General features: G+C 57.0%; 1 protein-coding gene across 2 annotated transcripts in view; it reads left to right on the top strand.

Annotated features, from left to right (window-relative positions):
• LOC114068843 (fibrillin-2-like) overlaps positions 1-25,782 on the top strand; it is a 70,454-nt gene that overhangs the window by 35,786 nt on the left and 8,886 nt on the right. For both annotated transcript variants that reach the window (XM_027905243.1, XM_027905241.1), the window contains 39 exons: positions 210-353; positions 775-894; positions 1,497-1,622; positions 2,197-2,319; positions 3,250-3,525; positions 3,729-3,782; positions 5,098-5,223; positions 5,492-5,617; positions 6,779-6,898; positions 7,514-7,651; positions 7,988-8,038; positions 8,280-8,405; positions 8,981-9,208; positions 9,311-9,436; positions 10,473-10,601; positions 12,745-12,870; positions 13,307-13,432; positions 13,666-13,788; positions 14,037-14,162; positions 14,274-14,399; positions 14,811-14,933; positions 15,572-15,694; positions 16,546-16,671; positions 16,922-17,044; positions 17,401-17,523; positions 17,960-18,121; positions 18,564-18,632; positions 18,791-18,916; positions 19,915-20,040; positions 20,749-20,898; positions 21,317-21,388; positions 21,580-21,705; positions 22,864-22,989; positions 23,645-23,770; positions 23,993-24,109; positions 24,317-24,445; positions 24,831-24,950; positions 25,269-25,394; positions 25,495-25,647. In XM_027905243.1, the coding sequence (XP_027761044.1) occupies positions 210-353; positions 775-894; positions 1,497-1,622; positions 2,197-2,319; positions 3,250-3,525; positions 3,729-3,782; positions 5,098-5,223; positions 5,492-5,617; positions 6,779-6,898; positions 7,514-7,651; positions 7,988-8,038; positions 8,280-8,405; positions 8,981-9,208; positions 9,311-9,436; positions 10,473-10,601; positions 12,745-12,870; positions 13,307-13,432; positions 13,666-13,788; positions 14,037-14,162; positions 14,274-14,399; positions 14,811-14,933; positions 15,572-15,694; positions 16,546-16,671; positions 16,922-17,044; positions 17,401-17,523; positions 17,960-18,121; positions 18,564-18,632; positions 18,791-18,916; positions 19,915-20,040; positions 20,749-20,898; positions 21,317-21,388; positions 21,580-21,705; positions 22,864-22,989; positions 23,645-23,770; positions 23,993-24,109; positions 24,317-24,445; positions 24,831-24,950; positions 25,269-25,394; positions 25,495-25,647 (4,986 nt within the window). The remainder of the gene's footprint in view (positions 1-209; positions 354-774; positions 895-1,496; positions 1,623-2,196; positions 2,320-3,249; positions 3,526-3,728; positions 3,783-5,097; positions 5,224-5,491; positions 5,618-6,778; positions 6,899-7,513; positions 7,652-7,987; positions 8,039-8,279; positions 8,406-8,980; positions 9,209-9,310; positions 9,437-10,472; positions 10,602-12,744; positions 12,871-13,306; positions 13,433-13,665; positions 13,789-14,036; positions 14,163-14,273; positions 14,400-14,810; positions 14,934-15,571; positions 15,695-16,545; positions 16,672-16,921; positions 17,045-17,400; positions 17,524-17,959; positions 18,122-18,563; positions 18,633-18,790; positions 18,917-19,914; positions 20,041-20,748; positions 20,899-21,316; positions 21,389-21,579; positions 21,706-22,863; positions 22,990-23,644; positions 23,771-23,992; positions 24,110-24,316; positions 24,446-24,830; positions 24,951-25,268; positions 25,395-25,494; positions 25,648-25,782) is intronic.

Raw genomic sequence — 25,782 nt, 5'->3', positions numbered from 1 at the left:
CTTTGTGGGTCCCTTCCAGCTCACAACAGTGGGGTGGGGGCCCAGCAGGGACTGCAGCCCCTCACAGAGGTTGCTGGGTCTGGGGGGTTCCTGTTCAGGGCCCAGGAACATCTTTGGGGCTGTCACCGTTCCCATGTCCCCACCCTGAGCCCTGGGGACAACCAAGGGCTCCGGAACCCTCTCCCTGATGCCGTTTCTGTGCTTCCCAGGAACTGCCACGTTGAACCAGACCATTGACATCTGCAAGCACTTCACCAACCTGTGCCTGAACGGGCGCTGCATCCCCACCCCCTCCAGCTACCGCTGCGAGTGCAACATGGGCTACAAGCAGGACGTGCGTGGGGAGTGCATTGGTGAGTGGATTCTGCTCCTGGTGGGCCCTGGGCCTGCTCCTAAAGCTCCTCCAGCTGCTGCCCCAGTACAAGGGGAGGGTTGGGTTGGATCTCAGGGAAAGGTTCGTCCTCCCCAGAGCTTGGTGGGGCACTGAACAGGCTCCCCAGGGCATGGCCCCAAGGCTGCCAAAGCTCCAGGAAGGGTTTGGATGATGCACCAGCACTGTTTAACACCTTCCTCAGTGACAGATTCTGGGACTGAGCGTCCTCTTGCAGATGCCATAGAGTTATTCACGTTGAGGTGAATCCGCGTCGAGGTGGTGCCACCTGAGGGGCCTTGCTGTCAGCATAAGGGGCTCAGCACCTCCCCAGCCCCCTGTGCCTGTCCTGGGAGCTGGCTGTGCCTGCTGGACACTCAGGGTTTGGTGTTTTCCCCTGGCAGATGTGGACGAGTGCTCCAGCAGCCCCTGCGTGCACGGCGACTGCGTCAACACCCCGGGCTCCTACCACTGCAAGTGCCACGAGGGCTTCCAGAGCACCCCCACCAAGCAGGCCTGCATTGGTAAGGGTTGTCCCTCTCCCTTTGGGGGGGGACGTGATGAGCTCCAGGGGTGTCAGAGCCCTGGGAGCCAAAGGGGAATGGTATCAGAGTGACAAGTCCCCAAATACCAACCAACCTGCAACATCTGTCTTGGAGAACTTTCCTCTGCCTTTATCTGCCTTGAGATTGGTTGGTGGCAATCAAAGAACCCACACAGTCCTTTCCAAGAGCAGAACTCTATTTCATTTGGCAGAAGATGGGATTTTGAGGTGGATCTGTATGGATGTAGGATGCCCAGCAAGGTTGTCCTCTCAGGGTCTTGCAGCACAAACATGTGGGACTGCTAAAAGGGAGTGATGGGAAGGAAACATTCCACCACCACGTGGAACAAGAAGCAAAGGCAGATTTCCCTGTAGAATTCTTAATTTTTCCTCTCTTTCCAACGAAACGGTTTCCAAAGGACCCCTCAGCGTGAAAAGCTTTGCTGATAATTCCCCAGCTGGATGTTTTTAAGATGAATTCCTCCTGAGCCTGAGAGCACTTTGCCTGCTTTTCTCGTGGAGGTTGTTAAGCTGCTCCTCCCTCCAGCTGCTCCTACCTGGCTGTGTCCCTTTTCCTGGCAGATATTGATGAGTGCATCATGAACGGGGTGATGTGCAGGAACGGCCGCTGCGTCAACACCGACGGCAGCTTCCAGTGCATCTGCAACGCTGGCTTTGAGATCACCCCTGACGGCAAGAACTGTGTTGGTGAGGCTCCTGGTGGCCCTTGGGGTGGTTGGGGCTGAGCTGGGATTGTGTTCTCCCCCGGCATTGAGGGTTAGTTTAATCAAACCTCCTTCATCTCAGGAGTCTGGAGGATCCCGTTCCTACCCCCTGTGCTTCCCTAGGACATCTTAAAGTGAGAGGCCTCAAATGGGAAGGTGTTTTTACAAGGCTGGGAGTGCTCCTGTGGGTTTTGGGGTCCAGGAGCAGCAGCAGGGCTGGGTTTGGAAGCAGGACATGCTCCAGCAGCTGATGTCTGAGTCCTTCACTGGCTGAGAGTACCGGGGGTGCAGCAGGACTTCTTCTTCCCACCAGGAAAGGTGGGAAAGAAAGTTCCCAGCAGGACTTCTCCTCACCAGGAGAAGCTGTGGGAAGGTGTCCCTGCCCATGGCAGGGGGTTGGAGTAGATGCTCTCTAAGCTCCCTTCCATCCCAAACCCTCTTCCTCGAGGATCCCCACGACCACAAGAAGCAGTTTGAGACGGGACCGAGGGGGTTTTGGAGCACAGGAGGGTCCTGCTGCTGCTCTCAGGCTCAGCCCAGCTGTTTGTCCTCCCCAGACCACGACGAGTGTGCCACCACCAACATGTGCCTCAACGGGATGTGCATCAACGAGGACGGCAGCTTCAAGTGCATCTGCAAGCCCGGCTTTGTTCTGGCTCCCAACGGGCGCTACTGCGTCGGTGGGTGGATCCCTGAGCCTGTTCCCTGCCCATTCCCAATCCCCTGGGATTTGTGGTGTGTCTCAGAGCACAGAGAACCGAGAACAACCAAGGCAGCTGCCAGAAATTGTCCCTTCCCTGCAGAACGTTCTTTTGGGAGAGCAGGAAAATGGTTCTTTTGCCTCCTCTGCTCCAGCACAAGCTGGAGCTGGAATGCTCTGTCTGAGGGAGCTCTGGGTGGCCAGTGTGAGCTGCCAGCAGCTGTCCCAGAGCTCCCAGCCTCTCCAGCACGTCCCACTGCAGTCTGTGTGCTGCCTCCCAAAGCCAGGAAGGTTGGGATGTGGAGCAGAGTGGAGAGAGGAGGAGGAGGAGGAACAACAGACTTTTTGTTTGATGAGCTGCTGTGACAGGGGGTGAATTCTCGGGGTCAGTGCCCCGTCAGCAGAGCAGAGACCAGACCCTGCTGCTCTGAGAAAGGCCTTGGATCTCAGGACTTCTCAGATCTCCCAGACCCCTGTTCCTCCCCCTGAACCACAGGGGACAGGCAGCAAAGCCCCATAGACCCTCTTGGTCTACAAGGCTCTCTGCAAAATAGTCCTGAGCCCCCTGTCCGTGTGTCTTGAGCCCCTGTCTGTGTGTCCTTCACCCTTCTCCATGTGTCCTTCACCCCTCTCCAGGTGTCCTTCTGCCCCTCCATTTGTCCTTCACCGCTGTCTGTGTGTCCCTCACCCCTTTCCATGTGTCCTTCTGCCCTTCCATGTGTCCCTCACCCCTCTCCACGTGTCCCTCACCCCTCTCCACGTGTCCTTCACCTTTCTCCACGTCTTTCCCCCATTTCCACACATCCCTCCCCCCTCTCCACGAGTCCCTCATCCCTCTCCGCGCGTCCCCGTTGCCCGTGGGCCGCTGAGACCCTCCTCGGTGTGTGTTCCCCCCCTCCCACTCCCGCAGACATCGACGAGTGCGAGACCCCCGGGATCTGCATGAACGGCTGGTGCATCAACACGGAGGGCTCGTTCCGCTGCGAGTGCCTGGGGGGGCTGGCGATCGGCGTGGACGGCCGGGTGTGCGTGGACACCCACATGCGCAGCACCTGCTACGGGGGCATCAAGAAGGGCACCTGCGCCCGCCCCTTCCCCGGCGCCGTCACCAAGTCCGAGTGTTGCTGTGCCAACCCCGACCACGGCTTCGGGGAGCCCTGCCAGCCCTGCCCGGCCAAGAACTCGGGTGAGCTCTGCTTCTTCCTCCCCTCCTGGAGGGTGGTGGGCACTGCCCAGGCTCCCCAGGGCTGTGGGCACGGCCCCAAGGCTGCCAGAGCTCCAGGAGGGTTTGGGTGATCCCTTCAGGGACGTGGGGATGAGCAGAGTTCATGGCACGGGGGGGGGGCAGTGCCCAGCGAGGCTCATGGCTCTGCTGTCCTTTCTCCGCAGCGGAATTCCAGGCTCTCTGCAGCAGTGGCATCGGGATCACAGCTGATGGCAGAGGTTTGTGCAGCCCAGGTCCTGGGCTCGTCTCCCATCATCCTCAGCTCGTTATTTCAGCTGCTTTTTAGCGGGGGTGTGGCTGCCTCTGTGTGACTGTGACACTGGGAGGGTGTGCCAGGAGGGACTTGGCACTGCTGGCTGTGCTGGGGGGGTTGGCACAGTCGGTGGGGGTGTGAGAGCCGAGTGTGAGGGGGCACAGCGGGGTTTGCAGAGCCTGGGTGGGTTTTACTGCCCGCAGGAACCTCCAGTGGTGCCAGTGGGTGGGATGTGAGTTGGGCACGGGCGGGGTGGGTGGGAAAAGGCTGCTGTGTGATATTTTTTTTTTCCCCCTCCCCAAACCACCACGAGCTGGTGTTGAGCAACTGCCCCTGAGGATGGAGCGCTCGATTCCTGGCACCCCGTGGGAGCTGCGTTTTTGGGGGATGCTCCCACAGAGTTTGGCTTTGCTCCCCTGCTTTGATGGGAATGAGGAGCGTGACCAGCTGCATCCCCTTGGTCGTTTCCCTCCAGCTCCTCGGGGATGGGAAGGGGATGGGAAGGGAGGGTCCCGAGGCTCCCAGGGAGAGGGAGGTGATAAGTGGCTGTGAGGGGGTGTTGCCAAGGGGCTGCTTTGAGTCAGGCAGCCCTGCCAGAGGTCACACAGTGCCAGCCCTCGGAGAGCAAAAAGCGGCCAGATATCGACCTTTCAAAACCTTCCAAATGGGAACGAGCCAGAGGCAAAACTCCTGGTGACTTCTTGGGCTTCCAGCCAGGGCCCCGTGCCTTGGCCAGAGTCGGGCTCAGGGTAACGATAAGGCTCCTTCTAGCAAGGAATTAACGCCAGACAGAGCCCTGGTCAGCCCAGCCCCGCCTGCAGCCACGCTGAGAGCTCTCCAGGGCTGCATTTCCCTGGATGGAACTGAGCTCCAACTGCCTGGAGACCAAAGCCAGCAGTGTCTGGGAAGCCCTGGCCTGGGCCTTTGGCCATCTGGCACCGTGGCACTGCGAGGACACTGCTGTGCAAACACGGGCCTGCCCCGGGCTGGTCCTTGCCAGGGTGAAACCTCTTTGCCCAGGCACCAGAGCTTTGCTGCAAAACAAGCAGAGAGCTAGTGGAAGGTGTCCCTGCCCATGGCAGGGGGTGGAACGGGGTGGGCTTTAAGGTCCCTTCCCAACCCAAACCAGTCTGGGATTGTCCTTCAGCGGAGGGACGTCCCCGCTGGCTGCGGACACCAAGGAACGATGAAGACTGGGGAGATGGAATATGGAGATGGAATGTTTCTGTGGTTCCCTTCACTGTAGTCCACCTCTTTTGCCTTTTTTTTTTCTCTGTCAGACATCAACGAGTGTGCCCTCAACCCAGACATCTGCCCCAATGGCATGTGTGAGAACCTGCGGGGCAGCTACCGCTGCATCTGCAACCTGGGCTACGAGTCCGACCCCACGGGCAAGAACTGCGTGGGTGAGTCCAGGGACCAGGGAGGGGCTCAGGGCTGGTGTGGGCAGAGGGTGGGCAGGAGCCAAACCTCCAGGTGATGCCCTCAAGCCCTGTCCCCGTTCAGTGCTGCCTCTCCCACGCGGACAACCACAAAGGTGCCACGTGAGAACCCGCAGGGACAAGATTTAACGTTCCAGGCTGCCCTTGTGAGGGTGGAGCTGAACTTCTGCCCCTGCCAGGCTCTGTGTGGCTGGTGCTGTCTCTCAGGAACCCTCTCTCTCTCTCCCCCCAGATGTTGATGAGTGCACTGTCAACCGTTTGCTGTGCGACAACGGCCTGTGCAGGAACACCCCCGGCAGCTACACCTGCACCTGCCCCAAGGGCTTTGTCTTCAGGACAGAGACGGACACCTGTGAAGGTAACGGGGCTCTGGAGGCACCACAAGCAGCTCCACGGGGTGGAAAAACCCGTGGCCGGAGGTCCTGCCTGAAAGGCAGCTCAAGGTCTGACGTGCCTTTGGTTCCCTGTCAACCGCAGCGGGTTTGAACTGGAGCTTCTCCAGGTCTGGAGTTTGTGGGTTTGATGGTTTTATCTCCAGGGTTTTGGAGTTTGTGGGTTTGATGGTTTCATCTCCAGGTTTGGAGTTTGTGGGTTTGATGGTTTCATCTCCAGGGTTTTGGGCTTTGTGAGTTTGATGGTTTCATCTCCAGGGTTTTGGGGTTTGTGGGTTTGGTGGTTTCATCTCCTGCTTTTGGGTTTGTGGGTTTGGTGGTTTCATCTCCTGCTTTTGGGTTTGATGGTTCCATCTCCAGCTTTTGGGTTTGTGGGTCTGGTGGCTTCTTTTCCCTCGGGGTGAAGTTCCACACTTCCATCAGAGTAGTGGACATCCAAACCCAGAACATCTGGGCTTTTTCAGTGCCTGCAAACCAGAACCACTTCCTCCAGGCCCCCAAAATTGTAGCTGAAGCCTGACCAAAATTGCAGGGTTTAGGGCACTGGATTGAAGGGTGGTGTTTTGGAGTGGGAGAAATTGTTTCCTGTCCACAAAGTCCTCAGATATTGGAGAACTGGCACTTTGCACAGAAAGGTTTAGGGGAAAAAAGCAGATTTTCTGTAAAAGAGGTGAAAAGTGGCCAATTCTGAGTGGCCTCACATCGGGGTCAGACAGGTGTCAGAGGTCATATGTTTATATACTGTACATTTTATCTATTCTATATACTTACATATATTTATATATTTTTATATACTATAGATTTTAAATTTTTATATTCTTACACATTATTCATTTATTAGTTTATCGTTTACATATGATTGCAGTTCATATTTTAGATATTTTAGCTGTCTATATATTACCCATTTCATATATTTTATGTCCTTCATAGATGATCCTATCTTTCACATGTTATATTTTGTATTCTTGATACCGTTACCAGAGTTAAAAAATAACTTAAAATCTAAATTAAAACCTCCACTCCCCACGTTCTTCGCCCCCATCTCCTGCAGTTTCGGGCCCAGACGAAGGAGTCCCCCCAGTGACAGTCCCATTGTCCCCCCAGTGACAGTCCCATTGTCCCCACAGACATCAACGAGTGCACGTCCAACCCGTGCGTGAACGGCGTGTGCCGGAACAACGCCGGCTCCTTCGCCTGCGAGTGCTCCCCTGGCAGCAAACTGGACCCCAGTGGCACCATCTGCGTGGGTAAGGGGGATGAGCCCCATCTCCCAAACTGCCCAGCACCCCTGGCTGGGCATCCCAGAGGCCCTCCTGGCTCGGGGATGGGCATTCCAAGGACGTTTCCTGAGGGATGCAGGATGAGGGGGGACGACGGCCTTAAGCTGGAGCAGGGAAGGTTTAGGTTGGGACCCTGGGAGGGTGGCACAGGTTTTCCCAGAGAAGCTGTGGCTGCCCCATCCCTGGAACTGTCCAAGGTTCTCACTCAGCAGATGGGTTTGTGGTGTGGTGACATTAAGGCACATCAAGATGAGGTAGGTCCTTTCTCATCAAGACAACAGGGAAGGTTCCCACTTCCCTCTCCTCGATGGTCAGGGCCTTGCAAAGCATCGCAGGACAGGTGGATGAAGGACTATTTCCACCCCAAAGAGGAGCAGATTGAGAATGGGAAAAGGGCAGGACGTGGCTCTGGGGACCAGCAGGGTTTGTGTCCCTGCTGGAAACCACTTGGCCCCCCCAGACTGAAACGACTCCAAGGACCAACATCTTGCAGCCAGGGATAGTTCCAGGGTTGCTCCCCAGCATTCCAAGAAGCTGGGAATAGATCAGCTCCTCACTTCCCCTTTGTCCTTGTCCCTGCAGACAGCATGAAAGGCACCTGCTGGCTGAACATCCAGGACGGGCGCTGCGAGGTGAACATCAACGGGGCCACGCTCAAGTCGGAGTGTTGTGCCACCCTGGGGGCAGCCTGGGGCAGCCCCTGTGAGCGCTGCGAGATCGGTGAGGCCCTGCCTGGCACAGGGAACGCCTGGAGCTGTGCCAGGGGAGGGTTGGGATGGATCTCAGGAAAAGGTTCTTCCCCCAGAGGGTGGTGGGCACTGCCCAGGCTCCCCAGGGCAGTGGGCACGGCCCCAAGGCTGCCAGAGCTCCAGGAGGGTTTGGATGATCCTCTGAGGGACAGGGTGGGATAGTTGGGGTGTCCTGGGCAGGGCCAGGAGTTGGACTTCAGGATCCTTGGGGGATCCTCCCAGCTCTGGATATTCCATGATTCTCTGGGAGATCAGGAAGGTGGGAGCGGCCCCGTTTCTCTGCTGACATTCCTGTTTTTCCTTGCAGACACTGCCTGTCCCCGGGGATATGCCAGGATGAAGGGGGTCACCTGTGAAGGTACAGCAGGACAGGGAGGACTTGTTTCCATTGGGATCATGGTCACTGTTTCCATTGGGATCGTGGTCACTGTTTATTTGCTGCCATCTTGCCTCTCCAAGTCCCGTGCAGGCACAAATTGTCACTTTTAGCCTGCTGGGCAGCTCTGGGCTCCTCTCACCTCCTCCAGGAGCCCCTCCAGGCCGTGCTGGCCCTGTCCCCGTGCCAGCCTCACCCCCTCCTGCTGGTTCTGTGCCCACAGATGTGAACGAGTGCGAGGTGTTTCCCGGCGTGTGCCCCAACGGGCGCTGCGTGAACTCCGCCGGCTCCTTCCGCTGCGAGTGCCCGGAGGGGCTGACCCTGGATGGCACTGCCAGGACATGTGTGGGTAAGGCCACCTCCTCTCACCCAAAATCCTGGCCCCTCCTCTACAGGGGACCCACAGCCACCCCCTCCCCGCCACAGAATTCAAAAAAAATAGAGAAGGAATGGCACTGAACAGGCTCCCCAGGGCAGTGGTTGGGCATCCAACCCTCTCAGGGTTCAAGGAGTGTTTGGACAACGCTCCAAGGGTCACAGTGGGATTGCTGAGGTGTCCTGTGCGGGGCTAAGAGTTGGACTGGATGATCCCTGGGGGTCCCTTGCAGCTCAGCCTGTTCCAGGATTCTATCAGAAGGGTCTGTGGGGCACCAGAAGCCCCCGTGGGGAAGCCCCTGGTGCAAAGGAGAGGTCGGTGCCTGACCTGGCTGGGCCAAACACTGACCCTTGGAGGCAGAAATGAAGTTCTCAGCGGTGCAGCCACGTGGGTCCCTTCCTACTCATTGCTGGGCAGCTCTGACGATTCCCCAACCAAACCCACTCCGGGGCTGCTGCAAAGCCGGTCCCACGGGGTGCCAGGTGGGCGGGCGGGTGGGTGGGTGGGCGCTGCAGGGGGGGTTGCTGAGCCGCTGCTGTGCCCCCCAGACGTGCGGGTGGAGCAGTGCTACATGAGGTGGGACGAGGACGAGTGCACGGAGCCCCTGCCCGGCAAGTACCGCATGGACATGTGCTGCTGCTCCGTGGGCTCGGCCTGGGGCAGCGACTGCGAGGAGTGCCCCAAGCCGGGCACCGGCGAGTTCAAGGCCCTCTGCCCCCGCGGGCCCGGCTTTGCCAACCGTGGGGACGTGCTCTCCGGGCGGCCCTTCTACAAAGGTGAGCGGGGAGAACCTCGCCCGTGCCTGCCCTGGCGGGGGGGCTCTGGGCTCTTCGTGGATCCCCCTCCCTGAACCTCTGCTCTCCTCCCACCCCCCCCAGATGTGAACGAGTGCAAGGTCTTCTCCGGTCTGTGCACTCACGGCACCTGCCGGAACACCATCGGCAGCTTCCGCTGCATCTGCGGCAACGGCTTTGCTTTGGATGCCGAGGAGAGGAACTGCACGGGTAAGGGACCCCCTCCGGGCCACCCTTGCCCACCTTGCTGCCTTTTGGGGGTGCTCAGCGTGCTGCTGCCACCCAGGGGAGTGGTGGCACTTGCTCTAGGGGCGTGGTGAGGAGGACCATGAGCAGAAGCATCATCAAGGCCAGGAAAGGAGGCGGGACGGGGAGAAGTGGTGGGTGCCCATTCCTGGAAGGGTCTAAGGCCAGGTTGGAGCAAGCTGGGATAGTGGAAGGTGTCCCAGCCCGTGGCAGGGGGTGGGATGAGATGGGCTTTAAGGTCCCTTCCAACCCAAACCATGCTGTGGTTCCATGAGGCTCCTCCTGCTCGTGGGGTGGAGGATGAGCCCTGCACCAGGGACACAAGACTTTGGTCTGCTGGCTCAGACCTACCAGTCCTTGTGCATTGAGTTTGAGGTGGCAGCTGTGGTGAAACGAGTGTTTGAAGCCCCATGCTGGGTTTAGTGGTGCTGGAGGCCTGTCCTTCCTCCGCTCCCCGGTGTCCTTTGCCTAAAATGGGAGAAATAATTCTCTGGGTGGTTTTGAGTAGAGAAAGGCAGGAAGCAGCTCTTTCATTGTAGCAGCTTTGGTGCACAAAAGGTGTATTGCACACACAGTGGAGGCCTTTACAATTTTTATAACACCATCTCATTCTAATATTTGGACATTCCCTCCTTGGTTGCACCCAAGCCCCAAAACCGTCTCTCCCATCCCTTCAGACACACCTCCCAAATTGGAGTCGGTGGTCCCAAAACGCCCACCCCTTCACCCCCATCCTCCTCCTCCTCATCCTCTCTGTCCTCCCTGGCACACCTTCAAGGCTTCTGAGTGGTTTTGGCTTGGCCCTGTCGAGTGGTTCTGCCTCATCCTGGGGGCGTTTTTTCCGCCTCGCCGAAATCTCCCGACGAGGAACGTCGAGATCTGGCACGGGAGGTGCTCGGCTGGCAGCGCTGTGCGGGAAGAGCTGTGCTAAAAGCTGTGTGATATAAATAACAATAATGATAGGAGGCAGATTTTGAAGGCGCCGTGTCCCTCCCCGCAGACATCGACGAGTGCCGCATCTCCCCCGACCTGTGCGGCCACGGCACCTGCGTCAACACCCCGGGCAGCTTCGAGTGCGAGTGCTTTGAGGGCTACGAGAGTGGCTTCATGATGATGAAGAACTGCATGGGTAAGGACCCTGGCCCTGGCCCAGGAGTAGTGGGTCGACCCTCTCTGCGACCAAGCAGAGGAGAGAGGGAGTGAAAAACCCCGACCAAGGATTTGTGGGGCAAGAGAGGAGCTGGGAGAGGTCACCCCCTGATCGCCATCACGGGCACAGCAGGCCCAGAGTGGGGGTGTTAGTGAAATTTATTGCTGGCAGGGTGAGAGCAGAAGAGTGAGAAGTAAAATAACCTTTAAAAAGCCTTTTCCTTGCACCTCCTTCCTTCCAGGTTCTGCCTCCTCCTCCCCCAGCACCAGGCAGGACTCTGGGTGCAGTGCCAGGCCCAGGGCAACATCCTGGGCTCTTCCTGCTGTCACACTTGTGGGGTACTGCTGGTTCTGACCTGCCACCTCCTGTGGGAGCCCATGGGGCTGCCAATCAGCTTTTCTCACATCCTTTCCCATCCCTTTCCTGGTTGCTGTACCCAAAGGGCACTTCCCTGCACTCCCAGTGCCTTCTTTTTTTTCACCCAAGATTAAGCCCTTGTGTCTCCTTCTTCACCTTGTGCTTGTTCAGGTATTTGAATCGAGTCCATTCTTCTTCATTTCACACTCTTCTTCCCTTGGACCTCCCCGTGCCCCAAACTTTGGCCATTAACCTTCCTCTCCTTTTCAGCTGGAGCTTGAGCCTGGCACTGCCCCTGAACTGGGACAGGATCCATGCCTGGGGTTTTCATTCCTGCCACCTTTATCCTGGGCACTGGCCAGTGCCTGGTGGAGCTGTGCCAGCCCAGCAGCTTGGGCTGGGTGTTGGAGACCTCCAGTTCTCTCCCCTGCTTGGCTGTTTTACTTTCTGTGACGTCCCATCTCCTTCCCCTTCTCAGCCACCTCTGATTTATTTGGCCACTGATTAATTCAGTGGCTGGAAGGTGTCCCTGCCCCTGGCAGGAGGTTGGAACTGAGTGATTTTTAAGGTTCCTTCCAACCCAAACCAGGCTGGGATTTTGTGGTTGTTTACACATTCCCCACTCCAAACACCCCCCCCTCCCATCTCCACACACTATCAACGTCACATGTTCAACCCTTGCACCAAACCACTTTCAAACACCGTGGCAGATGAGCAGACCTGTTATTCCCACTCCTGTATCAGGAGATAAATTAAACTCTTGTCTTTACAGCACTGCTTGGCCTCCTGCTGTCACTGCAAATCCTCCAGCCACAGGTCATTAAATCAAATGCCTCCCCTGGCATGGAGGGCATGGAGGACACGGAGACACACCTTGCTGAGCAAGAGGTCCACCCGGAGATGGATTGTGCCTCTTTCAGCTCAGAACCTTGCTGATTCATCCTGTTTTTTCTTGGGCTGCTTTCCACTGAATCTCTTCTAAAATGTCTCTCAACCTGCTTTCACTTTCTGGGTGATATTTAACCTACACCTTTCCTCGGGCTCTGCAGCAGTTTCATACCAGCCTCAGGGATTAATGAGGCCCCTGTCCAGCTTCCCAAACATTCTCAGGGTTCAAGTCCTTCCTGAGAAGTTCTGGTAGACCAGAACTTCTGCCCCTCTCAGTTATTATTGTAAAGGCTCCTTTCACCTGCCCATTTCATGGCCCTTTATCCTCAGATAATTCTTCACAGCTCCTCCCATCTGCCTAGTGCTTGTTTGGACTCTGTCAGAGTCTCATCTGTTTTCAATTTAATAATTCTTGTTTGGAGCTTAAAAAATCCCATCAGTGACCTCAGCACCTCAGTTCTTCTCCAGCAACTCAGCCAGACTCTTGCTGTCCTCTAATTCCTGGCATTCCACGTTCCTCTCCTCGTCTGTCCAGCCAGACTCACTTGTCTCACTGACCTACTCTTGATATTCTGCTTTGGCTTGGACTTTCAAACCACTCCAGTCTGTGGTGTGATTTAATACCATTTATTTATTTTTCATGTTTTATTCCCTGTGTTCTTTGAAAAAACAAATCCCTGCCCTGCCCACTGATCTGGGCCACGGCAAGAGTTGTGATTTCTACCACCGGACTCACCCAGTCCCAGGATTGGCAATTTTGGGATATCCCTGTGTTTTGGGATGTCCCTCTGGTGGTGGGACTGTGCTGCTGGCAGCAGCACTGCCCTGCTCACTGGAAAAGCAGCTGGAAGGGGACGGTTGCTGTCGTTGTGTGCAGATATCAACGAGTGCGAGCGGGACCCGCTGCTGTGCCGGGGCGGGATCTGCATGAACACCGACGGCAGCTTCGAGTGCATCTGCCCCCCTGGCCACGAGCTGACAGCTGAGGGCAACACCTGCATAGGTGAGAGGGTGGAAAACCTGTGTCACACCAAGGGGAATCACACAGGGAAAACTCAGCTCTCCTGCTGGGCGCACCAGTGTCTTCTTCCCGTCCCGTGTGCCCCATCCCTGGCAGAGTCCAAGAGCGGGTGGGAGCAGCCTGGTCTGGTGGAAGGTGTCTGTGCCTGTGGTAGAGGGTGGAATGTGATGATCCTTAAGGTCTCTTCCCACCCAAACCACCCTGTGGTCCCATGAGGTGTGGTTTGAACACCCTCACCCTGGAGGGACTGGTGTTGTTCCCGGGGTTTCACTACATTTACATTGTTCACTGAGCACCGACCAATGGGCCAACGACATACTCAGTTTTTGAGGCCCAGGAGTGGGCCCCAGGTGATTCAGGATCCCCCAGGGTGGGAATCAGCACGGCTGGATGCTCCAACTGCTCTTCCCCCCCTCAGACATCAACGAGTGCTCCCTCAGCGACAACCTGTGCCGCAACGGGCGCTGCGTCAACGTCATCGGCACCTACCAGTGCTCGTGTGATTCGGGCTTCCAGGCCACGCTGGACAGGCAGGGCTGCGTTGGTGAGTCCTCCCCTGTGCCAAAGAGTTATTCCAGGACCCCAGGATGAGCCCAGAACCCTCCTAGCCTCTTGTCTGTTCTGATGCTCAGCGGGGCGTTGGAGGGTTGGACAAGGGGGGAACCTCCTGGCTGAGGGAGTGTCAGTGGCACTGGTGTCCTCTTCAGCCCCTCTGCTGCAAGACACGTGTCCCAGCCCACGACCCCAAGGGCTGCCTGACCTCTCCCTTGTCCCCAGACATCGACGAGTGCACCATCACCAACGGGGGCTGCGACACCCACTGCTCCAACTCGGAGGGCAGCTACGAGTGCAGCTGCAGCGAGGGCTACGCGCTCATGCCCGACAAGAGGTCCTGTGCAGGTCAGTGCCCACCTCAGCCCTCACAGGTGCTGCCCCAGGGACCTCTGTGGCCACTTCAGGGTGAGGGAGTCTCCTTTTTGAGCCTGTTCCACAGGGGTGATTTCCCTGAAGGATGATTTTGCTCCGCACTGCCACGTCCAGCCCCTCTCACAGGCTCCTGTAACAACAGCATTTGGAGCAAAGCCCCTCCTGTGCTTGCACAGTACCTGCTCACTGTTCACCTTGGCAATGGTCTCTCCTCTCTCCAGATATTGATGAGTGTGAGGATAACCCTGACATCTGTGATGGTGGGCAGTGCACAAACATCCCCGGGGAGTACCGGTGCCTCTGCTTCGACGGCTTCATGGCATCCCTGGACATGAAGACCTGTATTGGTGAGGGCTGTGCTGCAGCGCTGCTGTTGGAGGCAGGAAGGGGTACAGAGGGTTGCCCCAGAGCCACACCACGCTCCTCGTGGTGTTCCATGGGCTCTTGTCCTCCTGCAGATGTGAACGAGTGTGACCTGAACCCCAACATCTGCCTGCACGGCGAGTGTGAGAACACCAAGGGCTCCTTCATCTGCCACTGCCAGCTCGGCTACTTTGTCAAGAAGGGAACCACGGGCTGCACAGGTGGGGACTCAGCAGACCTGGGGTGAGGGGTGCTGGTGGGAGCCCTCCCAGACAGCTCCCACAGCTGCCACGGAGAGGGCACCGTCCCTGGGGTGCTGTGAGGAGGATGCCGTGGGCACCCAGGGGTGTGGCTGTGCTGGGAGCCCCTCCTGGGCAGGCAGAGCTGGCCAGGAAGGCAGGTTAGAGACAAGAAATGACCTTTTTCTAGTTGATAGCCAAGCCAGGGGCCTGCTCTTCCCTTTACATCATTTTCAGCTCAGGGGTCCAACCCCCTGTTCCCCCAAAACGCCGAGGTCCAGGCTCCTGGGAGCCACTGGAACCCAAACCCAGGAGCGGGGTCAGCCCTGGCTGCTCTCTCCTGCCCTGGGAGGGCTGACCTGTGGGGATCCCTGGTGTGCTTCCTCCCTGCAGACATCGACGAGTGCGAGATCGGGGCCCACAACTGCGACATGCACGCCTCCTGCATCAACGTGCCCGGCAGCTTCAAGTGCAAGTGTCGCACGGGCTGGCTCGGGGATGGGCTCAAGTGCAACGGTAAGTCCTCACCCCTGGGGGCACCTCTGAAGGCTGGGCCGAGCTGGAAGCTGTGCTTAGAGCCCCGGGAGTTGGATGAAGAGCAGCAGGTTTAGGTTGGAGATTCGAAAGAGGTTCTTCCTCCCCAGAGGGTGGTTGGCACTGAACAGGCTCCCCAGGGCAGTGGGCACAGCCCCAAGGCTGCCAGAGCTGCAGGAGGGTTTGGATGATCCTCTCAGGAACATGGGGGTGGTCCTGTGCAAGGGCTGAGGGTTGGACTGGATGATCCTTGTGGGTCCCTTCCAACCTGGATGATCCTTGTGGGTCCCTTCCAACCTGGCATATTCTTGAGGAAACAGCCTCAAGTTGCACCAGGGGAAGTTTAGGTTGAATATTAGGGAAACTTTATTCGTGGAGAGGGTTATCAAGCCCTGGAATGGGCTGTCCAGGCAGGTGGTGGAGTCACCACCCCTGGAGGGATTTAACAGCTGTTTAGATGTGGCACGTGGGGACACGGCTCAGAAACTCCCAGAGATAACGCTGGAGCCTCGAAGCTCTGGGAGAGACCTCCTGGACCATCTGTGAGCCCCCAGAGCTGCCCAGGCTCAGGGGCAGGGCTGGAAGCAGAGCCCTGACGGGCTGTTCTCCCCTTGCCCCAGACCTGGACGAGTGTGCAACCGAAGAGCACAAGTGCAACCTCAACGCCAACTGCGTGAACACGCCCGGCTCCTACCGCTGCGCCTGCCGCGAGGGCTTCAACGGCGACGGCTTCTCCTGCTCAGGTGAGGCCACAGCCAGCAGGAATGTGGCTTGGCACGGGGAATTATAGCCCAGTTGTGCCCCAGAAGTCCCCCCACTTCGACCAGGGCACTGACAGTTTCATTCCGAGTGGAGGTGATGAGTGGACTGCACTTTTTAAGGCTTTTAAGGGGTCGCTGTGCAAGAGGCACTGGGGGAGTTGTCACCGAAGCTGCAGCAGCTCCAGGGTGGTGTTTAAGCCCTCACAGCTCATTATGCAGGTGTAACAAGCCTTAAGTAAAAAGCCTTTAGGGAATGTTATTTCTCACAGGATCGAGTCACTGGATATTCCCTGGAGCTGCTCTCCCAGACAAAATAACTCACTCATCCCAAGCCATTTTGCTTCCTTTTTTTTTTTTTTTTTCCCCTGCTGCTCCAATGCAAAGAGTGGTTCGGAATATTTAATTTTACTTTGTGTTATTGCAAATTTACTCGGAGAAATGGCACCATTGGTGGAAATTCCTCCTGGGCAGACATGTCATTCCCTTTTCTGAGCTTGCTTCCTTGTCATCCTTCGCCCTCTTCCCCACCAGCCTGGCTCAGCACCTCGGGGCCTGGGTCTGGGGTTCCCCCAAAATCCCAAATGATCCCCAAAATCCACAGCTTACACCTCAGATCCCTTCAGCAGGGATCCACCACCCCCTCAGCAGGGATCCACCACCCCCTCAGCAGGGATCCACCACCCCCTCAGAAGGTGTCTGGGGAGGGTCAAGGCAGTGAGGACAATTGCAGCCACCTCCCAAAGAGGGGTGGGATGGGCTAAAGGGAATTCCAAGTTGAGGGAACTCCCACGTGCTGGGGGATGCTGTGTCAGTCTCCTGCTGGGTCTCTCTAGATGTGGATGAGTGTGCAGACAACGTGAACCTGTGTGAGAACGGGCAGTGCCTCAACGCCCCCGGCGGGTACCGCTGCGAGTGCGAGATGGGCTTCAACCCCACAGAGGACAGCAAGGCCTGCCAGGGTAAGTGCCCACAGCTCTGTGGGGGTGCCAGGCAGCAAACAAACCAACAAACACCTCCCTTCTGGCCTTCCCTCTCCGCTGCTCTGTCAGCACCCAATCCATTGCTGACACCTTCCCCCATTACCTGATGGCGCAAAGCTCCCGAGCTTCCAGCTGCCAGGAGTTGGTCTCCAACCTTCCAAGGGGCTGGGCCAAGCCAAGGATTCCTGCAAAACGTGGCCCTGAGTGCCCAGCCCTGCCTGTTTTGCAGACATCGACGAATGCACCTTCCAGAACATCTGCGTCTTTGGGACCTGCCAGAACCTGCCCGGGATGTTCCGCTGCGCCTGCGACGATGGATACGAGCTGGACAGGAGTGGAGGCAACTGCACAGGTCAGGCCTGCTGGGTGAGGGTCTCTGATCTGGGACCTGCTGGGGGGGGAGCTCGCCCCAGCCTAAAGCCAGCTCAGTGTCCCCCGTGGGATGTGGGGATGGGTCTTTGCTGCTGGAAGAGGGGCAGGAGGGACAGCTCAGGGTGGCTCTGCTGCCTCTGGGAGGGTGGTGGGAGGTGGGACAAGGCAAGTCCTGTTTCTAGAAGGGCTTTGTTGACCATCCCATGACCATCCTTATGAACACCCCCCCCCACGGTGTGGGGGGTTCACCCTGGACACGCAGCACAGAGCTCGGGGCTGTGGTTTCTGTGCCGATCTTCACCTTGTTTTTCAGTCTCCATCTTTCCATCCTTCTAGACATCAACGAGTGTGCAGACCCTGTGAACTGCATCAACGGGCTCTGTGTCAACACCCCCGGCAGCTACTTGTGCAACTGCCCCCAGGACTTCGAGCTGAACCCCACCGGGGTGGGCTGTGTGGGTGAGTGGGGACCTGCATGGAGAGCACCCCCCCACACACACCCAGCACCTTGGGGGGCCTTCTTGGTGGTCCCTCAGAGCTGGAACTGGCCACTGCCAGGCTGGCTGGCCACTCTCTGCCCCACCTGGCTGTCCCTGCAGCAGAAGAGGACCCACCTCCCGTTGGGCCTGGCCCACCTTGTGTCACCCCTGTGGGTGCTCTGCTTCTTGAAGAAGTTATTCCAGGGCAGCTCTGGAGCTGTTCTTATTCCCTGGAAGTGCTGGACAGGGCTTGGAGCAACCTGGGCTAGTGGAAGATGTCCCTGCCCACGGCAGGGCATGGAACTGCATGACCTTCAAGGTCCCTCCCAACCCAACCCAGCCTGGGATTCTGCTCCTCCTGTGCACACAGAGTTCTCTGGAGGGGCTTTGCTCACCCACCCGCTGTCTTTGCACAGACACCCGTGTCGGGAATTGCTTCCTGGACACCCAGGACCGAGGAGATGGGGGGATCTCCTGCAGCGCCGAGATCGGAGTCGGGGTCACTCGGGCCTCCTGCTGCTGCTCCCTGGGCCGTGCCTGGGGCAACCCCTGCGAGCTGTGCCCTCCAGCCAACACCAGTGAGTGGGGTGGCGACTGGGGGCCACTCGGGCGTGGGATGGAGGCAGGGACGCTTCCCTGTGGATTCTCAGCTCGGGTCGGGGGTCCTGGATTTGCTGCTCCATCACCGTGATGGAAGCTGAGGGACAGGAAGGCAACCCCGTGCAGGGCCAGGCAGAGCAGGGCAGAGGTGGAGTGGGATGGGGGAGACCCGGCTGGTTGGGGTCCTTCATCCCTAGCCCAGTGGGGGATGTGGAATAATAATCCTGTTATTCGAGTGGGCAGGCAGAGCCAGGACGGATAATTAGGCTTGGCAGGCCGTGGGAGTCAGGCTGCTCCCTCTGCCACCACCCTCGTGGCCTGTTTCTCCCGGGTTTCTCATGGTTCTCCCTCCCCCTCCTTCACAACATTCCTGGGAGCTCCCCAAGCTCAGGACTCCCCCCCTGACTGATTCTTCCACAGCCGAGTACAAGACCCTGTGCCCTGGAGGAGAAGGATTCCGGCCCAACCCCATCACCGTCATCCTGGAGGGTGAGTTATCCCGGGCCCTGTGCCCGGGGGAAGGTGATGCCCTCCAAAGGATGTGCTCCCCTGGGATGGGCTCCAGGAGGTGTTGGGATGGACCCTGCGGGGTGCCAGGCAGCGAACAAACCAACCAACAAACACCTCCCTCTGCTCTCCCTCCCCAGACATCGACGAGTGCCAGGAGCTGCCGGGGCTGTGCCAGGGCGGCAACTGCGTCAACACCTTCGGCAGCTTCCAGTGCGAGTGTCCCCTCGGCTACTACCTCAACGAGGACACCCGGATCTGCGAAGGTACCGAGGCCTCCAAACCGGGCAAAATCATCCCCCTGGGCTCTTTGGGGCGTTAAAAGATAAAACTGAGGGTGCACTGGAGTGTTCTGTGCCCCCCTCATGGCACGGGCTTTACAGCTTTAAAGCAATGAGTAATTGCAATATTCGGCGTCTAATCGCAATAGTCAGTGTCTAATCGCAGTATTCAATGCCTAATTTACAATGTGAAATTTCTAAATGCAATATTCAGTTTCTAGTTACAATACACAATTTTTAATATTCAGTTTCTGATTGCAATATTCAGTTTCTAATTTAAAAAATTCCATTTCTAATTACAGTATTTAGTTTCGAATGACGACATTCAGTGTCTGATTTCAATATGCAATTTCTAATTACAAATATTAATTAAAATCTGCAATTTCTAAGGACAATATTACATTCTAATTACAATACTCAAGATAGATTTCAATATTCAGTTTTTAATTATAATTATCCCCTGGATAATTACGCTATTCATTTTTAATTACAATATTCAGTTTCAATTACAAATATTCCATTTCTAATTGCAACATTCAGTTTCCAATTACAAATATCCAGTTTTTAATTACAATATTCAGTTTCAAATTACAAATATTTCGTTTCTAATTGCAACATTCAGTTTCAAATTACAAATATTCAGTTTTTAATTACAAATATTCAGTTTCTAATTACAAATATTCAGTTTCTAATTACAAATATTCAGTTTCTAGTTACAAATATTCCGTATCTAATTACAATATCTGGACATCACCTCATCTGCTCCACCCGCTTCCAAACCCGTCCCTCCCACAGCCCCGCCCTCACCACGCCCCAACACGAAAATTGGAGTCGGAGGTCCCAAAAAAAAAAACCCCATCTCTTCATCTTCTCTTCTCCTTCCTCATCTCCTCTGACCCACTGTCACTCCTCCTGGAATGTTCTCGAGGCTCCTGAGTAGTGCCCGGTGGTCTGACCCCCCCTCTGGCCCCTGTTTCTGGCAGATATCGACGAGTGCTCTGCCCACATCGGCATCTGCGGCCCCGGCACCTGCTACAACACCCTGGGCAACTACACCTGCGTGTGCCCCCCCGAGTACATGCAGGTCAACGGGGGGAACAACTGCATGGGTACGGCAGGGGCTGGGCCCTGGGGAGGGGGTGGCACTGCCCTGCCCTGCCTGGGCTCTGCCACGGGCTCAGGGGGTGCAGCTCAGCTGGGATTCACCGCCTGGCACCCACTGCCAGGGCTGGGAGAACCCACTGCCAGGGCTGCCATTCCAAAGGGTGGCAGGGCCCATTCCCAGGGCTGGCACAGAACTCATTCCCTGAGCTGGCAGGACCCATTCTTAGGAGTGGTAGAACCCATTCCCAGAGCTGGCACAGCTCCCATTCCTAGGGGTGGCACAGCACCCATTCCCAGATCTGTCAGGACCCATTCCCAAAGCTGGTAGAACCCATTCCTAGGGGTGGCACAGCTCCCATTCCAAAGTCTGACATTCCTAAGTGTGGTAGAACCCATTCCTAGAGCTGGTAGAACCCATTCCCAGAGGTGGTAGAACCCATTCCCAGGGGCGGTAGAACCCATTCCTAGAGCTGGTAGAAACCCTTCCCAGGGGTGGTAGAACCCATTCCCAGGGCTGGCACAGCTCCCATTCCCAAGCCTGACAGATCCCATTCCCAGGGGTAGCAGGACCCATTCCCAGGGCTGGTAGAATCCCTTCCCAGAGCTGCCATTCCAAAGGCTGTCAGGGCCAATTTCCCAGGGCTGGCAGGACCATGCCCAGGGCTGGCAGTGCCCATTCCAGGGCGGGAATGCTGCCTGTGCTGCCTTTGCAGACATGAGGAAGAGCGTCTGCTACCGCAACTACAACGACACGTGCGAGAACGAGCTGTCCTTCAACATGACCAAGAAGATGTGCTGCTGCTCCTACAACATTGGCAAGGCCTGGAACAAGCCCTGTGAGCCCTGTCCCACCCCTGCCAGCCGTAAGTCACCTCATTCCCTGGCTGCCCCCTCGCTTTTCCAGGGATTCTGATGCCTAAAAGCCGGAAAAATAACGCTCTAAAACTCTTTTTGAAGCAAAAAAAAGCCCTTGGTTGTTCCATGCTGGATGCACAGGGGTGTTTTCCAAATGTGAATCCTGAACTGTAGAGGGGTTAGAACTTTATACAATATTTTTGTGATACTTTAGGTTGTCATTGAATGTGGATTTTAAGGCTACATTCCCGTGCACTTCGGGGCACAGCCAGTGCCAAGGGGAGGGGGACAAGGGAGAACACCCTGTCTGGGTTACCCTGTGGCTCCGTGCTGAGCCCCTCCTGCCTGCCAGACCCCCAAATCCAGCCACAGCTGGACCCTCTGTGCCCACTGGGCACGGCCCTGACCTGGGTATTCCCATTCCAGCCGAGTACCAGATCCTGTGTGGGAACCAAGCCCCTGGATTTATCATCGACATCCACACGGGGAAACCCATTGGTGAGTAAACAAATCCTTGCCTTCCCTTCCCAAATTTCCCCTGCCCGGAGGGTATCAGCACAGGGCTGCTGGTGGGTTGTGCTGGGCACAGCCACGCTCAGGGACCCCAGAGCCATGCCAGAATTCCAGTTTTCCCGCCGGGATGCTCAGGGGGGTGTGATTTCTTTGTCTGTGTGTGTGTGTGTGTGCAGACATCGACGAGTGCAGCGAGATCCCGGCCATCTGCACCAACGGCGTCTGCATCAACCAGATCGGGAGCTTCAGGTGTGAGTGTCCCATCGGCTTCAGCTACAACAACATCCTGCTCATCTGTGAAGGTAACACGGGGAGGGTGGGGGGCACCCGAGGGTGGGGGTTCCGCCACCTCCCCACCCCACGGGGGCAGCAGGTTGAGGGCTGTCAGACAGAGTCTGCCTGTTCTCACGTGCTGGGATCTTTGGGGGGGGGTCCTGTTGCTCTTTGTGATCCTGGTGGTCCCTGCTGACTCGGGATATTCCACGATTTTGTAAATCCCACCCTCCTTGAAATCTTCGTTGTTCCGCCTCAGCGGCCAGATCAAAAAAATGCTGATTTACATTCATGTTCTTGATTTTCCCCCCCTTGTCCTGTGTTTTAGATTTTTTTTTTTTTTTTAGCAAAAGTTTGCAAGCACCAGTGTTTCAAACTAAAATTCCCGTTATTTTTTAATCACAAAGCAGTAGGAAATGGTTGAAAATCCACCCAGCTTGGAGCAAGGCAAGGGTTAAAAGCTCAGCTGACTGCACTGAGCCCCTCCAGCCCTCCCAGGAGTTTCCAGTAGTGTTGGAAATGCTGAAACTGTCCTGATAACTTTTCTAATGAATTGGTTTCATTAATCATAAGCAGTGTAATTGCTCTGGTGGGAAAAGCACTGAAACGTGAAGTTTTGCTTAAACCAACCTTGATACACTCCAGTGACCAAAGCCTGGGGGGGAAGGGAAATACTGCTGAGAACTGGACACCAGGAATGCAGAATTTATGGACCAGAAATAAAGAAGAAACCAATAAAGATAATTCAGCATTTGCACTGAGACTCTGTCTGGGGGAAAAAAAGAGAATAAAAAAGGCTGCAAACGTGGGCACGAGAAGCCAGAAATCAATAAGCAGTACAGAGATAGAATGCTAATTAATGGAGGGAATTGTGTAATTGATAGGCAATTAATGAAGAGGATTTATAGGAGATTAACACTGATTTCATTGCAAAGAATGAAGAGAATTTATAGGGAATTCACACTGATTTCCTTGCTGACAATGGATAAACAGTGAGAAGTTTGGGAAGTGGGGAGGGGTCTCTGTGTGGGGCCACCCCCTGCGCTCCCTAAAACTGAAGCAACGCCCCCTTTCTAATGCTGAAAACAGTGGGAGAATTTATTTTATCCTGATGGATACCCCCTCCCCTGGTGTTTTGGATGGCAATCCCTGGTGCCAGGCGTGATTCCCTCCCTCTCCTGGCACAGACATCGACGAGTGCAGCAGCGGGGAGAACCTGTGCCAGCGCAACGCCGACTGCATCAACATCCCGGGCAGCTACAGGTGCGAGTGCTCCACAGGATACAAGCTGTCACCCAGTGGAGCCTGCGTGGGTAAGAGGGCACCCCTGTGCCACCTATTCCACACTCACACACCCCTCTGCCCACTCCCCTGCCCGGGGGGGCTGGGCTGGCACAGCACGTGGAACTGCAGGATGTGCTGAGGTGGAAGGGATCGAGTTCAGCTCCTGGCCCTGCCCCAGGACCATCCCCATGTGCCCGAGGGGATCATCCAAACGCTCCCTGGGGCTGTGCCCACTGCCCTGGGCAGCCTGTTCCAGCACCCAACTACCCTCTTTTTCTAATATCCAACGTTTTCCTGATCTCCAACCCAACCCTGCCAGTGCTGCCCTGTTGTCACTCCCAGGGACTCTGACCTGGCTGTGCTGTGACTGTGGCATATCTGGATTTCCTGGTGCAATTCCCAAGGAGTGTGGGCCCCTGAGGGATGAGAAAAGGTCACTGTGAAGTGCAACTTGGGCCACATTTTCCAATTACATGTAATTTTGGGGTTTTTTGAGTGCATAAATCTCGTGGTTTACGTGCGGGGCCAGGAGCTGAACTCAACAATCCTGGTGGGTCCCTTCCAACTGGGCACGTTCTGTCCTTCTGCTCCTGTTCCCTATGGAGCCACCTCTCAGAAATGGGAGGGAGGGCTCTGCCCTTCCCACCCTTTCGGCTCACCAGTGCCCGCCTCGCTTCGTTTCAGGTCGCAACGAGTGCCAGGAGATCCCCAACGTGTGCAGCCACGGGGACTGCGTGGACACCGAGGGCAGCTACGTCTGCATCTGCCACAACGGCTTCAAGGCCACGGGGGAGCAGACCATGTGCATGGGTCAGTTGGGGCCACAGGCTGCTCCTGGCTCAGTTTGGTGCCACACACCGTGTGGGAATCAGACACGAGGAAGGACGGCAGTTGTCTCTGACACTTTGCTGAGCGGTGCCAAGGGCTCCGGCGTCCCCTCAGGCTGCCCCCTGGTGTTGTGCAGCCCCCTGGGCGCTGCCCACACGCCCAGGAGTGTCGCCTCACTCGACCCCGGTGACCTTGTCCCCGCAGACATCGACGAGTGCGACCGACAGCCCTGCGGAAACGGCACCTGCAAGAACACGGTTGGCTCCTACAACTGCCTCTGCTTCCCTGGCTTTGAGCTCACCCACAACAACGACTGCATGGGTGAGTTCCCTGGAATCCTGAGCCCAGGGATTGCTGGCCACCAGCGCAGAGTGTCCCACGTGGGCACGCGGGGTGGGGTGAGCGGCAGCGGCGGGTGGAGGTGGTGGTGGGGGGGTCTGTACGTGCCAGAGGCGCAGGGCCGGTGGGGGTGACACTCTCATGCTCTGCATCTCTTCCTGTTTTGCTTGTCCTCTCTCCCTCCCACAGACATTGATGAGTGTTCATCCCTGGTGGGGCAGGTGTGTCGCAACGGCCAGTGTATCAACAGCGTCGGCTCCTTCCAGTGCCTGTGCCAGGAGGGGTACGACCGGACCCCCGACGGGAAGAACTGTGTGGGTGAGTGTCTGCTGGGAGATGTGGGCCCCAGGCTGAGCCCGTCGCAGCCAGCTGAGCGGTGGGTTCTCCAGAACCTCTCACAAGTCCTCTGCTCACAAGTCCCAAGTCCTCTGGAAGCAAAACCTGGTCACCTGAGCGCCCAGCGAGTCCCTCTCTGCCTTCATCTCCCTGCCAGCAAGGCAGGGAACAGTCAAACCTGTACCTTTCCATGTGCAGTGAGGAGAAACGCTCTGCCCACGCCCCTAAAACCCGCAGAGTTGTACCAGGGGTGCCCAGGGGACCATCCTGGGAAATGTCTTCCCTGCTTCCCTGGTGCCTTTTGGGCACAGCAGGTCCTCTGAGGTGGGCACAGACCCCGTCACCGGGTGTTTCTCTTCCTCCTCAGACATCAACGAGTGTGTGAGCCTGCCTGGCACCTGCTCCCCGGGCACCTGCCAGAACCTGGAGGGCTCCTTCCGCTGCATCTGCCCCCCGGGCTACGAGGTGCAGAACGACAACTGCATCGGTAACGTTGGATCTCCGCCCCCCTCCCCGTGCACGCGTGGCCACCTTGGGCCGTCCCCACAGCAGCCCTGCTCTTCCTGGGTGGGCTGGGGCATCAGCAGGATGGGGCATCACCACCCCCAAATACCGTCTTGCCGTGCAGGATGTGCTCCTGTGGCAGAGAAGGCTCGGGAGGTTTCCTGTGCCATTTTCTCTGAGGGAGGGTTAGAGGTTGGGGACGTGGTGACGATGCATCAGAGCTCCCAGGCATCCCCTTCACCTCGTTTTCACGAGGAAAGGGGTGACCTTTGGGTGCTCTGTGTGTCCCTGCTCCTCCCAGATATCAACGAGTGCGAAGAGGAGCCCAACATCTGCCTCTTTGGGACGTGCACCAACACCCCCGGCAGCTTCCAGTGCGTGTGTCCGCCGGGCTTCGTGCTGTCTGACAACGGCCGCCGCTGCTTCGGTGAGTGCAGCTGCTCCTGCTGGGGAGAGAGGGAGGGAGCAGAACCTCCTGGGCCTCTGCATGACCATGGAACTGTCCCCATCGTCCCCTCCCCCTGCAGACACTCGCCAGAGCTTCTGCTTCACCCGCTTCGACAACGGGAAGTGCTCCGTCCCCAAGGCCTTCAACACCACCAAGGCTCGGTGCTGCTGCAGCAAGATGCCAGGGGAGGGCTGGGGAGATCCCTGCGAGCTGTGCCCTCAGGAGGGCAACGGTAGGAATGCTGGGAATGTGGGGGGAAAGCCAGGAAAGGGTGAGGTGTCCAGCAAAGGGGGTCTGTCCATCCCGGGGAGAACTGCCTGGGGAAGTGGGAGCCCGGCCTGGGCTGCAGAATTTCCTGGGGCTCCTC

Source organism: Empidonax traillii, unplaced genomic scaffold (assembly GCF_003031625.1).
Source record: "Empidonax traillii isolate 1590-97213 ecotype Southwest subspecies unplaced genomic scaffold, ASM303162v1 scaffold1133:size178786, whole genome shotgun sequence".
NCBI lineage: Eukaryota > Metazoa > Chordata > Aves > Passeriformes > Tyrannidae > Empidonax > Empidonax traillii.
Note: the sequence above shows the minus strand (reverse complement) of the source record. Positions and strands in the feature narration are given on the sequence as shown.